Here is a 14,090-nt window from a genome sequence, read left to right as displayed (position 1 = left end):
GGTGGGGCTACGTGAAAGGCAATCTTACAGTTATATAGTACTGTGATTCATAAAGTTCTTCCCTAAAATAACCCCAATGAATGATTGCACATTTCATTTTGCACCCTGGGTTTATGTTAAGTCATATGAAAATATGGAAAGTACGTGATTATAATACATTGAAATAAGGCCTCTCATATGGCTTGTGGGAACATTATTAGTCAATAACATTCCATAAAATGCAGGTTCATAAAAATTTCAGGGATTTAAAAACAAGGTCAAATGTATTCAGAGCAGCAGTCTTCACCAAGCAATAATAGATGGAAAAGGGGAATGTAGCATACAGTTTGAGAAGATCCAGATGAGACTTTCTTTTTGAAATTGATCTTTTTCTAGATTCTGATTCAGTGGAGCTGGGTCCTGCCAAATCACAGAGACGCTGTGGGCTTCCGAGAAGCTTTAAGAAAAAGGAAAAAAAAAAAAAAACAAACCACAACAGTACAGTATCATAAAAAAGCACAAGGTTTTAAAATTGTGAGATCAAATAAGCATGTGATACACTCTAAAGAAAAAACACAACCATCTGTAATTACAAATCTTAATAAAACTGATCTAGTATTCCTCTTGTCACCAAGTACACATTGGGTTCCTAGCTCCACATTCAGGACTGCCTTAGACAAAGCAAATTCTCTAAGGGATTGTTTCAAAAAATTTTATAGCACATAACTATAAAGCACTTGAATCTATGGTCTTTACTGAGAATGGCCTATAATTTAACATCCCTGTACTCTGTCTCATTTTGCTATCAAAGCTGGTTAGCTTCAAAAACTGGACTGATCAAGTGTATGAGGAACATTCTCCAGGACAGATCATGTTAAGGCACAAAATAAGTCTTAAATTTAGATAACTAAAATCATATCAAGCATATTTTCTAACCACACTGACATGAAACTAGAAATTAATTACATTAAAAAGTAAAAACCAGAAAGTTCACAAATATGTGAAGATTAAAGAACATGCTACCAAAGAACTAATGGGTCAAAAAAGAAATGAAAAAAAAATACCTTGAGATCCAGGAAAAAAAAAAAAAAAAAAAAAGGATGTATAACATCCCAAAATTTAAGGGATGGAGCAAAAGTAGTTTTAAAAGTTCAAAGCAGTATATGACTACCTCAAAAAATAAGAAAAGTCTCAAATAAACAATCTAGTGTTATACTTTAAGTAACTAGAAAAAGAACAAGTGAAGCCCCAAGTTAGTATTAGTAAGTAAGATTACAGCAGAAACAAATGAAATAGAGACTAAAAAATAGTAGAAACGATCAATGAAACTAAGAGTTGGTTCTTGGGAAAGATAAAATTGACACACCTTAGGCTAGACTCACCAAGAAAAAAAAACCTAAAAGATTTAAATAAATAAAATCCGAAATGAAAGAGATGTTCCAACTGATACCAAAGAAATACAAAAGATCATAAGAGACTCCTATAAACAATTATATGCCAACAAATTGGACAACCTAGCAGAAATGAATACATTTCTAGATATATTCAACCTACAAAGATTGAATCATAAAGATATCCAAACTGATCAATAAATAGAAAGGTGATTGACTCTGTAATCAAAAACCTCCCAACTAACACAAGTCCAGGACCAGAGGTCTTTACCAGTGAATTCTACCAAACACTTAAAGAAGGATTAGTACCAATCCTTCTCAAATGCTTCCAAAAAATAGGAAAGGAGAGAACTTTTCCAAACTTATTTTATAAGGCTAGCATTATCCTGATACCAAAACCTGACAAGGATACCACAAGAAAATAAAATTATATCCAGTCAGGAAATGGACAGAAGACATGAACAGACATGAACATGTCTTCTAAAGAAGACATACAAATGGCCAACAGACACATGAAAAAATGCTCCACATCACTTGTCATCAGGGAAATACAAATCAAAACCACAATAAGATACCACTTTATACCAGGTAAATGGGTAAAATTAACAAGACTGGAAACAACAAATGTTTGTGAGGATGTGAAGAAAGGGGAACCCTCTTACACTGTTGATGGGAATGCAAGCTGGTGCAGCCACTCTGGAAAACAGTATGGAGATTCTTCAAGAAGTTAAAATACAGCTGTCCTAAGACCCAGCAATTGTACTACTGGGTATTTACCCCAAAAATACAGATGTAGTGAAATGAAGGGGCATCTGCACCCCAATGTTCATAGCAGCAATGTCCACAATAGCTGAACTGTGGAAGGACCAAGATGCCCTTCGACAGATGAATGGATAAGAAGGTGTTGTGTGTGTCTATAAATATATATATATATATACACACACACAATGGAATATAACTCAGCATCAGAAAGGATGAATACCTACCATTTACATCAATGTGGATGGAACTGGAGGATATGCTAAGTGAAATAAGTCAATTGAAGAAAGACAGTTATCATATGGTTTCATTCATATGTGGAATATAAAAAATAGTAGACGGAACCATAAGGGAAGGAAGGGAAACTGAATGGGAATAAATTAGAGAGACAGACAAACTACAAAAGACTCTTAACTCTGGGAAATAATATGAGGGTTGCAGAAGGGGAGGTGGGCATGGGGTTGGGGTAACTGGGTGATGGGCATTAAGGAGGGCATGTGATGTGATGAGCGCTGGGTGTTATATGCAACTGATGAGTTATTGAAAACTACATCTGAAACTAATGATGTTATATATGTTGGCAAATTGAATTTAAATTTTAAAAAAAGGAAAAGAAAATTATAGGCCAAAAAAAAAAAAAGAAAAGAAAAGAAAATTATAGGCCAATATCCCTGATGAACACTGATGCAAAAATCTTCAACAAAATGTAATTAAACTAAATTTAACAATGTATTAAAAGGATCATACACCATAAACAAGTGGGTTTATTCCATGGGTGCAAAGAGATGGCTCAATGTCTACCAATTAGTGAAGTGATACACGACATTAACAAGATGAAGGAAAAAATGAAAAGATCATTTCAATAGATGCAGAAAAAGCATTCTGACAAAATTCCACAGCCACTTAGATAAAAAGTCTCAAAAAGATGAGTATTGAGGGAACATACCTTAACATAATAAAGGCCACATATTACAAACCCACGGGTAACATCATATTCAACAGTAAAAAGCTGACAGCTTTCCCTCTAAGATCAGAACAAGACCAGGATGCTAATCTCCCCACTCTTATTTGATACAGTATTGCCAGTCCTAGCTACCGCAATCCGGCAAGAAATAAAAGCATCCAAATTGGAAAGGAAGATGTAAAACTGTCACTATTTGCAGATGGCATGATATTATATATAGAAAACCCTACAGACTCCATAAAAAAAAACTGTTAGAACTAACAACTGAATCCAGTGAAGTTGCAGGATACAAAATCCACATATAGAAATCTGTTGCATGTCTATGTGCAAATAAACTATCAGAAAGAGAAATCAAGGAAATAATCCTATTTACAAAGTATCAGAAATAATAAAATGCCTTCAAATCTGCTATCTGTGGAACTGCCGCCAAGATGCAGATTTTCATGAAAACTCTTCCCGGAAGACTATCACTCTTGAGGACTGAGCCCTCAGATACAGTAGAAAATGTAAAGGCCAAGATTCAGATAAGAAAGGAATTCTTTCTCATCAGCAGAGACTGGTCTTTGCTGGCAAGCAACTGGAAGACGGGTGTGCTCAGTCTGACTACAACATTCAAAAGGAATCCACTCTTCATGGTGTGTTGAGACTTCGTGGTGGTGCTTAAAAAAAAAAAAAGAAAAAAGGAAAAAAAGTCTTATACCACTCCCAAAAGAAGAAGCATCGGAGAAAGAAAGTTAAATTGGCCGTTCTGAAACACTATGAGGTGGATGAGAATGGCAACAGCAGTGGCCGGCATGGGGAGGACCCTTCAGGTGGATGTGGTGCTGGAGTTGGTGGGGCGAGCCCCTCGGACAGACATTACTGTGGCAAGAGTTATCTGACCTATCGCTTCAACGAACTGGGAGACAAGTAATTGTATATAGGTTAGTAAAAGACATGAACTAATATTTAAAAAAAAATAACAAAGTGCCTAGGAATAAATTTAACCGAGGAGGTGAAAGATTGGCATACTGAAAACTCTAAGACGTTAATAAAAGAAATTGAAGGGGCGGGGCTAGATGGCAGAGGGGTGGGGTCCCCGAGTCACCTGTCCCCATCAACTTACCTAGATACTTTCAAGTCATCCTGAAAATCTACGAATTCGGCCTGAGATTGAAAGAGGGAACAGCCGGAATGCTACAGAGGGAAGAGTTTGCACTTCTAACAAGGTAGAAAGGCGGAAAAATAAGTCAATAAAAACAGCATCCAGTGGAGGAGGGGCCCCCCCGAGGAGCCGGGTTAAGGGGGGCGGCGGGAGCCCGCAGGACAGGAGAGCCCCGTCCGGGAGAATCAGGAGCTTCACCAATCTTCCCAGATGGAAAGGCGCTTGCAGGGAGCTTGGGCAGGACCCCAGGAGGGGCGGGGATGCTCTCAGGCTCCCAGGGACACTAACAGAGGGGGTGCGCCCCAGGGGAGAGCGCGCCACACCCGCGGCCGAGCTCCCTAAAGGGCTGCAGCGCGCACCCCGGGGCCTCAGAAGAAGCTCGGGCAGCGGCTCCGCATGGAGGGGGCTGTGCGCCCCGGGAGCGCAGTTCCAGCGGCGGAGGCCCTGGAACCCCGGGGGACACAGCCCAGGATCCGGCGCTCCCCTCGGGACAGGTGGAGGCGGCGAGGGCCCAGGACAGTGAGGACGCTCCTGCCGCCGGGCGCCCCCAAGCTGTGCAAATCAGTGGCCCCGCCCCCGGAGCATCCAGGCCCCTGCGGACTGGGAGCTGCGGTAGTTACTGCGGGAGCTGAATACAGGGCTGGAGAGCTGGCCGCCACCACTGTTGTTCCTCCTGGTGTCACCCTGTGCCGGGAGGGGGGCGGGGTGCCAGGGAACAGGGGCCTCATGGGGTAAACAGCCCCCACTGAGCCAGGCACCTGGCAGGGGGCGGGGCAGCTCCCCCAGGTGCGCACACCTGAGAGCACAGCATGCCCCTCCCCCAGAAGACCAGCTGGAAGGACAGGGGAAGAGCAAGTTCTTGACTGAGCAGCGCTAGAAAGCTCCAGGGTAAGTCCAGGGATTTACAGTATATAGAACCAGAGGATACCCTCCTTGTTTTCTTTTTTCTTTGTTTCTTTGTTTTTTCCATTTTTTAAAATTTTATCTTCCTTTTTTCAGTACAACTTGTTTTTAGCAACTCTGCACTGAGCAAAATGACTAGAAAGAAGAACTCACCACAAAAGAAAGAATCAGAAATAATCCTCTCTCCCACAGAGTTACAGAATTTGGATTATAATTCGATGTCAGAAAGCCAATTCAGAAAGAAGCACAATTATAAAGCTACTGGTAGCTCTGGAAAAAAGCATAAAGGATTCAAGAGACTTCATGACTGCAGAATTTAGATCTAATCAGGCTGAAATTAAAAATCAATTAAATGAGAGGCGATCCAAACTGGAGGTTCTAACGACGAGGGTTAATGAGGTAGAAGAACAAGTGAGTGACATAGAAGACAAGTTGATGGCAAGGAAGGAAGCTGAGGAAAAAAGAGAAAGACAATTAAAAGACCATGAGGATAGGTTAAGGGAAATAAATGACAGCCTCAGAAGGAAAAAAATCTACGTTTAATTGGGATTCCAGAGGGTGCTGAAAGGGACAGAGGACCAGAAAGTGTATTTGAACAAATCATAGCTGAGAACTTCCCTAACTTGGGGAGGGAAACAGGCATTCAGATCCGGAAGATAGAGAGATCCCCTCCCCCTAAAATCAATACAAACCGTTCAACACCCTGACATTTAATAGTGAAACTTGCAAATTTCAAAGATAAAGAGAAGATCCTTACAGCAGCAAGAGACAAGAAATCCCTAACTTATATTGGGAGAAGTATTAGGTTAACAGCAGACCTCTCCACAGAGACCTGGCAGGCCAGAAAGGGCTGGCAGGATATATTCAGGGTCCTAAATGAGAAGAACATGCAGCCAAGAATACTCTATCCAGCAAGGCTCTCATTCAGAATAGAAGGAGAGATAAAGAGCTTCCAAGATAGGCGGAAACTGAAAGAATATGTGACCACCAACCCGGCTCTGCAAGAAATATTAAGGGGGACCTGTAAAAGAAAGAGGAAGTCCAAAGAAACAACCCACAAAAACAGGGACTGAATAGGTATTATGATGACACTAAATTCATATCTTTCAATAGTAACTCTGAACGCGAATGGGCTTAATGACACCATGGAAAGGCGCAGGGTTTCAGACTGGATAAAAGCAAGATCCATCTATTTGCTGTCTACAAGAGACTTATTTTAGACCTAAGGACACCTACAACCTGAAAATGAAAGGTTGGAGAACCATTTACCATTCAAATGGTCCTCAAAAGAAAGCAGGGGTAGTAATCCTCATATCAGATAAATTAAAGTTTATCCCAAAGACTGTAGTAAGAGATGAAGAGGGACACTATATCATACTAAAGGATCTATCCAACAAGAGGACCTAACAATCATGAATATTTATGCCCCGAATGTGGGAGCTGCCAAGTATATCAATCAATTAATAACCAAAGTTAAGACATACTTAGATAATAATACACTTATACTGGGAGACTTCAACACAGCGCTTTCTGTAAATGACAGATATTCTAAGCACAACATCTCCAAAGAAACAAGAGCTTTAAATGATAACACTGGACCAGATGGATTTCATAGATATTTACAGAACTTTACATCCAAACGCAACTGAATACACATTCTTTCAAGTGCACATGGAACTTTCTCCAGAATAGACCACATACTGGGTCATAAATCAGGTCTTAACAAATACCAAAATATTGGGATTGTCCCCTGCATATTTTCAGACCATAATGCTTTGAAACTAGAACTAAATCACAAGAAGAAACTTGGAAGAAATTCAAACATGTGGAGGTTAAAGACAATCCTGCTAAAAGATGAAAGGGTCAACCAGGAAATTAAGAAAGAATTAAAAAGATTTATGGAGGGGATCCCTGGGTGGCGCAGCGGTTTAGCGCCTGCCTTTGGCCCAGGGCATGATCCTGGAGAACCGGGATCGAATCCCACATCGGGCTCCCGGCGCATGGAGCCTGCTTTTCCCTCTGCCTGTGTCTCTGCCTCTCTCTCTCTCTCTGTGACTATCATAAATTAAAAAAAAACAAAAACAAAAAAAAAAAAACAAAATAAAAAAAAGATTCATGGAAACTAATGAGAATGAAGATACAACTGTTCAAAATCTTTTGGATACAGCAAAAGCAATCCTGAGAGGGAAATACATCACAATACAAGCATCCCTCAAAAATACAAAAGCTAACCTTGCACCTAAAGGAACTGGAGAAAGAACAGCAAATAAAACCAGAAGAGAAGTTAATAAAGATTCGAGCAGAACTCAATGAAATAGAGACCAGAAGAACGGTAGAACAGATCAACAAAACCAGGAGTTGTTTCTTTGAAAGAATTAATAAAATAGATAAACCATTAGCCAGCCTTATTAAAAATAGAAGAGAAAAGACACTAATAAAATCACGAATGAAAAAGGAGAGATCACTACCAATACCAAGGAAATACAAACGATTTTAAAAACATATTATGAGCAGCTATACACCAATAAATTAGGCAATCTAGAAGAAATGGATGCATTTCTGGGAAATCACAAACTACCAAAACTGGAACAGGAAGAAATAGAAAAACCTGAACAGGCTGATAACCAGGGAGGAAATTGAAGCAGTCATCAAAAACCTCCGAAGACACAAAAGTTCAGGGCCAGATGGCTTCCCAGGGGAATTCTATCAAACGTTTAAAGAAGAAACAATACTTATTCTACTAAAGCTGTTCCGAAGATAGAAATAAATGGAATACTTCCAAACTCGTTCTATGGGGCCAGCATCATCTTAATTCTAAAACCAGACAAAGACTTCACCAAAAAGGAGAATTATAGACCAATATCCCTGATGAACACAGATGCAAAAATTCTCAACAAGATACTAGCCAATAGAATCCAACAGTACATTAAGAAGATTATTCACCCCCCCCCCAAAAAAAGAGATTATTCACCATGACAAAGTAGGATTTATCCCTGGGATGCAAGGCTGGTTCAACACTTGTAAAGCAACCAATGTGATAGATCATATCAAGAAGAGAAAAAACAAGAACCATATGATCCTCTCAATAGATGCAGAGAAAGCATTTGGCAAAATACAGCATCCATTCCTGATCAAAACTCTTCAGAGTGTATGGATAGAGGGAACATTCCTCAGCATCTTAAAAGCCATCTATGAAAAGCCCACAGCAAATATCATTCTCAGTGGGTAAATACTGGGAGCCTTTCCTTTAAGATCAGGAACATGACAGGGATGTCCATTCTCACCACTGCTATTCAACATAGTACTAGAAATCCTAGCCTCAGCAATCAGGCAACAAAAAGAAATAAAAGGCATTCAAATTGGCAAAGAAGAAGTCAAACTCTCCCTCTTCGCAGATGACATGATACTGTATATAGAAAACCCGAACAACTCCACCCCAAGATTGCTAGAACTCATACAGCAATCCAGCAGTGTGGCAGGATACAAAATCAATGCCCAGAAATCAGTGGCATTTCTATACACTAACAATGAGACTGAAGAAAGAGAAATTAAGGAATCAATCCCATTTACAACTGCACTCAAAAGCCTAAGATACCTAGGAATAAATCTAACCAAAGAGGTAAAGGATCTATACCCTAAAAACTACAGAACACTTCTGAAAGAAGTTGAGGAAGACACAAAGATATGGAAAAATATTCCATGCTCATGGACTGGAAAAATATTCCATGCTCATAATATTGTGAAAATGTCAATGCTACATTTAATGCAATCCCTATCAAAATACCATAGACTTTCTTCAGAAACTTGGAACAAATCATCTTTAAGATTTGTGTGGAATCAGAAAAGACCCCGAATAACCAGGGGAATATTAAAAAAGAAAACCAGAGCTGGGGGCATCACAATGACAGATTTCAGGTTGTACTACAAAGCTGTGGTCATCAAGACAGTGTGGTACTGGCACAAAAACAGACACATAGATCAATGCAACAGAATAGAGAATCCAGAAGTGGACCCTCAACTCTATAGTCAACTAATAGTCAACAAAGTAAGAAAGACTATCCACTGGAAAAATGACAGTCTCTTCAATAAATGGTGCTGGGAAAATTGGACAGCCATGTGCAGAAGAATGAAACTAGACCATTAACAAAGATAAACTCCAAATGGATGAAAGATCTAAATGTGAGACAAGAATCCATCAAAATCCTAGAGAAGAACACAGGCAACATCCTTTTTGAATTTGGCCACAGCAACTTCTTGCAAGATATATCTATGAAAGCAAGAGAAACAAAAGCAAAAATGAATTATTGGGACTTAAGATAAAAAGCTTCTGCACAGCAAAGGAAACAGTCAACAAAACTAAAAGACAACCTACAGAATGGGAGAAGATATTTGCAAATGACATATCAGATAAAGGTCAAGTATCCACAATCTATAAAGAACTTATTAAACTCAACAGCAAAGAAACAAACAATCCAATCATGAAATGGGCAAAAGACATGAACAGAAATTTCACAGAGGAAGACATAGACATGGCCAACAAGCACATGAGAAAATGCTCCACATCACTGGCCATCAGGGAAATAAAAATCAAAACCACAATGAGATACCACCTCACACCAGTGAGAATGGCGAAAATTAACAAGACAGGAGACAACAAATGTTGGAGAGGATGTGGAGAAAAGGGAACCCTCTTGCACTGTTGGTGGGAATGTGAACTGGTACAGCCACTCTGGAAATCTGTGTGGAGGTTCCTCAAAGAGTTAAAAATAGACCTGCCCTACGACCCAGCAATTGCACTGTTGGGGATTTACCCCAAAGATACAGATGCAGTGAAACGGCAGGACACCTGCACCCCAATGTTTATAGAAGCAATATCCACAATAGCCAAACTGTGGAAGGAGCCTCGATGTCCTTCCACAGATGAATGGATAAAGAAGATGTGGTTTATGTATACAATGGAATATTACTCAGCCATTAGAAACGACAAATACCCACCATTTGCTTCAACGTGGATGGAACTGGAGGGTATTATGCTGAATGAAATAAGTCAATCGGAGAAGGACAAACATTATATGGTTTCATTCATTTGGGGAATATAAAAAATAGTGAAAGGGAATAAAGGGGAAAGGAGAGAAAATGAGTGGGAAATATCAGTGGGGAGACAGAACATGGGAGACTCCTAACTCTGAGAAACAAACAAGGTGTAGTGGAAAGGGAGGTGGGCGGGGGGATGGGGTGACTGGATGACGGGCCCTGAGGGGGGCACTTGACAGGATGAGCACTGGGTGATATGCTATATGTTGGCAAACTGAACTCCAATAAAAGATAATTTAAAAAAAGAAATTGAAGATGACACAAATAAGTAGAAAGATACTCTGTACTCATGGATTGGAAGAATATTTTTAAAATGTCCATACTACCCAAACCAACTATAGATTCCATGCAATCTCTATCAAATTTTCCATGTATTTTTCACAGAAATTGAACAAACAATCCTGAAATTTGTATGGAACCTTAAAAGACCTGGAATAGCTGAAGCAATCTTGAGAAAGATGAACAAAGCAAGCGGCATCAGACAACCTGATTTAAAACTGTATTACAAAGATATAGTAATTGAAACAATATGGTACTAACATAAAAACATAGATCAAAAAGTACAGAATAAAGAGCCTAAAAATAAACCAATACATATATGTCAATATACAATGAAGGAAGCAGGAATATACACTAGGGAAAGGACAGTCCTTTCAACAAATGGTGCTCAAAAAATTCGACAGCCACAAGCAAAATAATGAAAATGGCTACCTATTTTATATCATCCACAAAAAATTAACTCAAGATCGATTGAAGACTTGAAAACACAGGCAGTAAGCTCTTGGACAGGAATATTGGAGATGATTTTTTTAATCTGACACCAAAAGCAAAAATAATCATGTGGGACTACATCAAACTAAAAAGTTTCTGCACAGCAAAGGAACCACTGAAAAAAAAAAGTCACCTACTAAAAGTGTTTGCAAGTCATATATCTGATAAGGGATTACTATCCAAAATACATAAAGAACTCATACAACTCAATAAAAAAACAAAAACCACAAATAATCCAATTTAAAAAATATTCAGAGGAACTGAATAGACATTTTTCAAAGATGACATATAGATTTCCAACAGACACATGAAAAGATGTTCAACTTTAATACCATCCAAGAGATGCAAATCAAAACCACAATGAGACATCACCTCACACCTGCTGGAATAACTATTTTCAAAAGACTAGAAAAAAACAAGTTTTGGCAAGGATGTGGAGAAAGAAAGACCATTGTGCACAGTTGGTAGGAATGTAAATTGGTGCAGCCACTCTGGGAACAGTATGGAGGCTCCTCAAAAAATTAAAAACAGACTGTCATATGATCCATCAATTCCACTTCTGGGTATTAATCTGAAGAAAATGAGAACCCTAAGTCAAAATGATACATGAACCCCATGTTCATTGCAGCATTATTTACAATAGCTAAAATATGGGAACAACCTGTCTCTCAATGGATAAATGGATAAAGAAGATGTGGTGTGTGTGTGTGTGTAAACATACATACAGTGGAATATTACTTATCTATAAAAAAGATTGAAATCTTGCCATTTGTGACAACATGGATGAACCTAGAGGGTATTATGCTAAGTGAAATTAGAGAAAGACGAGTACTATATGATCTCTCTTATAGGTGGAATCTTAAAAAAACAGCAAAAAACAAACAAACAAACAAACAAAAAGAACAAGCTCATAGTTACAGAAAATGATTTGATGGTTGCCAGAGGTGAGGGGTGGGAGGACGGAAAAAAATGAAGGTAAAACTTTAAAAATTAAAAAAATCATGTGTTGAGAAGTATTCTCTTTCTATACTCTGGAAATATTCATGTATTATTAGAATTATCCATTCCTTAAATGTTGGTATAATTTGTTTTTAAAGTTGTATGGGGCCAGTGTTTTTTTTAATGGAAAGATTTTTTTTAACTACTGATTCAATTTCTTTAAAGATTCTAGAACTATGTAGGTCCTCAATTTCTTCTTGAGCCAGCTTGTTAAAGGCTGTGTTATTTCCCAGGGATTTATCTATTTTATCTAAGTTTTCAAATTTACTGACTCAGTGGCCTTAATACCTTTTTAAAATTTCTTTAGTGTTTATAACATCTATAGTTACATGCATGTTTGCATTCTTATTTCTATTTACTTGTTTTTACCTATTATGGATTTGTTTTATTGCTTTTATCAAGAGTTAAATTTCCTTAGGCTTTTCAGAGCCCTGGTACTTTTCAATTTATTGTTTCACTATATTTGCTTTTTATCATATTACTTTCTGCTTTCATTCCTATTTTTCCTCCTTTCATTGAATTTAATTTGTTCTCCTTTTCCCAGCTACCTACCTTGGAGAATTGGAATCTTAGTTTTAGGCTTCCAATCTTTTAAATAAAATCATTTTAAGCTATAAATACCCTTCTACATACTGCTTTGGCTACATCTTACAAGTTTTCATGTATAGAATTTTCATGACTGTTTAATTCTATTTAATTTTTGTCTCCATGTGGTAGAGATCTTTACAGAACATTTCAATTTGAGGCTAATAAATTCAGGAAAAGATTGGGTTAAGTGTATTAGAGCAGCCTTCTTATCACTCTGCTCATTTTTTTTTAAAGATTTTATTTACTTATTTATGAGAGACACACACAGAGAGAGGCAGAGACATAGGCAGAAGGAGAAGCAGGCTTCCTGCAGGGAGCCCATTGGGGGACTTGATCCCAGGATCATGACCTGAGCTGAAGGCAAAAGCTCAAACACTGAGGCACCCAGGTGCCTCTGTCCATTATTTTCAAAGTAATTTATACCCATAGAAAAAGGTATATTAACTAGAAAAATTTACATCTTAAGGGGCACTCTTCTTTCCTTTCCTCCTGCCACATTTCTTTTGTACCCCAGAAATTGGGAACTTCTACTCTCTTGGAGGTATAGCAATGAAGTTTCCACTTTTCTCTCCATGTTCTATTTTTTTGACATTGAAAGAGTCAAGTTTCCCGCTCTCCACTCTTTCCCTTTCCCCCCTCTCCCACCCCTGGCCTCCTCTTCCCTCTCCTCCCCCACCCTCTATCTTGCCACCAGCCTGCCCTGCATCCAAGCTAAGTGGCTGGGTCTTAGTGCCTCTAGCTGTCCCATCTCTTGCTAGAAGGGCAGGTGCATTTCAGAGGGATAGCTGGGGGAGAATCTTACTTTGTCTTGGGATCCCATTACATTCTCGAATCTAACTATACCAGTAGTAAATCAGATGACATATTTGAATTCCCACATTAATCTTGGGTTTATTTCTCAGTTGTTTCCAAATCTGGAAGGAAAGGACACGAGTGATCACGCTTCTGAAGAACGCTCAACAACTACTTGAAGAATGGCAAGACACGTCGAATCTCAGCTTCTCCCAGTGGGAATGAGGGATGTGCTGTCAGGGGCTGGGGGTGTCATGGTCTGATTAAAGACTAGGGAACTCCTTCTGAAGCTGAACCATGGGAGAGAAGAAAGGAAGCAAGGTGAACTTTTGATTACTGCTCATATTTTGGGAAAGTGGAAAAGAAAAGAGAATGTCATTTGAAAAACAAAATGTTGTCCTGTCTCTCTTTGATGAATAGGCACACAGCACGCATGGGAGAGTGACAAATCACAAAGAGAACAAGGAAATAACACATCATGCGTTCCAACTATGAAAGGCTAAACAAATATCCTCGGTGCCCAGTGGTTTCTTTGTGTGCGTAGATGGCACATTCCGGTTTCCAGGTTACCAAGCTTCCCAATTTATTGGTTGTCATAGTGAGTGGAGTAACCTGGCCCACAACAGTCTTCTGGACTCCATGGGGCAGCATCACCTGCAAATGCTATTCATATGCTGGTGTCTAATTGCAGCCTTGCCCTGTAAAA

The 14,090-nt window shown here is 39.0% G+C and overlaps 1 protein-coding gene and 1 pseudogene across 4 annotated transcripts in view; one reads left to right on the top strand and one right to left on the bottom strand.

The window, feature by feature from the left end:
* ARFGEF3 (ARFGEF family member 3) overlaps positions 1 to 14,090 on the bottom strand; it is a 175,425-nt gene that overhangs the window by 70,253 nt on the left and 91,082 nt on the right. For all 4 annotated transcript variants that reach the window (XM_055324697.1, XM_055324698.1, XM_055324700.1 and 1 more), the window contains one exon: positions 324 to 436. In XM_055324697.1, coding sequence (XP_055180672.1) covers positions 324 to 436 — 113 coding nt within the window. The remainder of the gene's footprint in view (positions 1 to 323; positions 437 to 14,090) is intronic.
* Positions 3,525 to 4,006, top strand: LOC129509264 (ubiquitin-40S ribosomal protein S27a-like; annotated as a pseudogene).

The sequence above is a fragment of the Nyctereutes procyonoides genome, unplaced genomic scaffold (genome assembly GCF_905146905.1).
Source record: "Nyctereutes procyonoides isolate TBG_1078 unplaced genomic scaffold, NYPRO_anot_genome, whole genome shotgun sequence".
Classification (NCBI taxonomy): Eukaryota; Metazoa; Chordata; class Mammalia; order Carnivora; family Canidae; genus Nyctereutes; species Nyctereutes procyonoides.
This window is presented reverse-complemented; position numbering and strand designations above follow the sequence as displayed.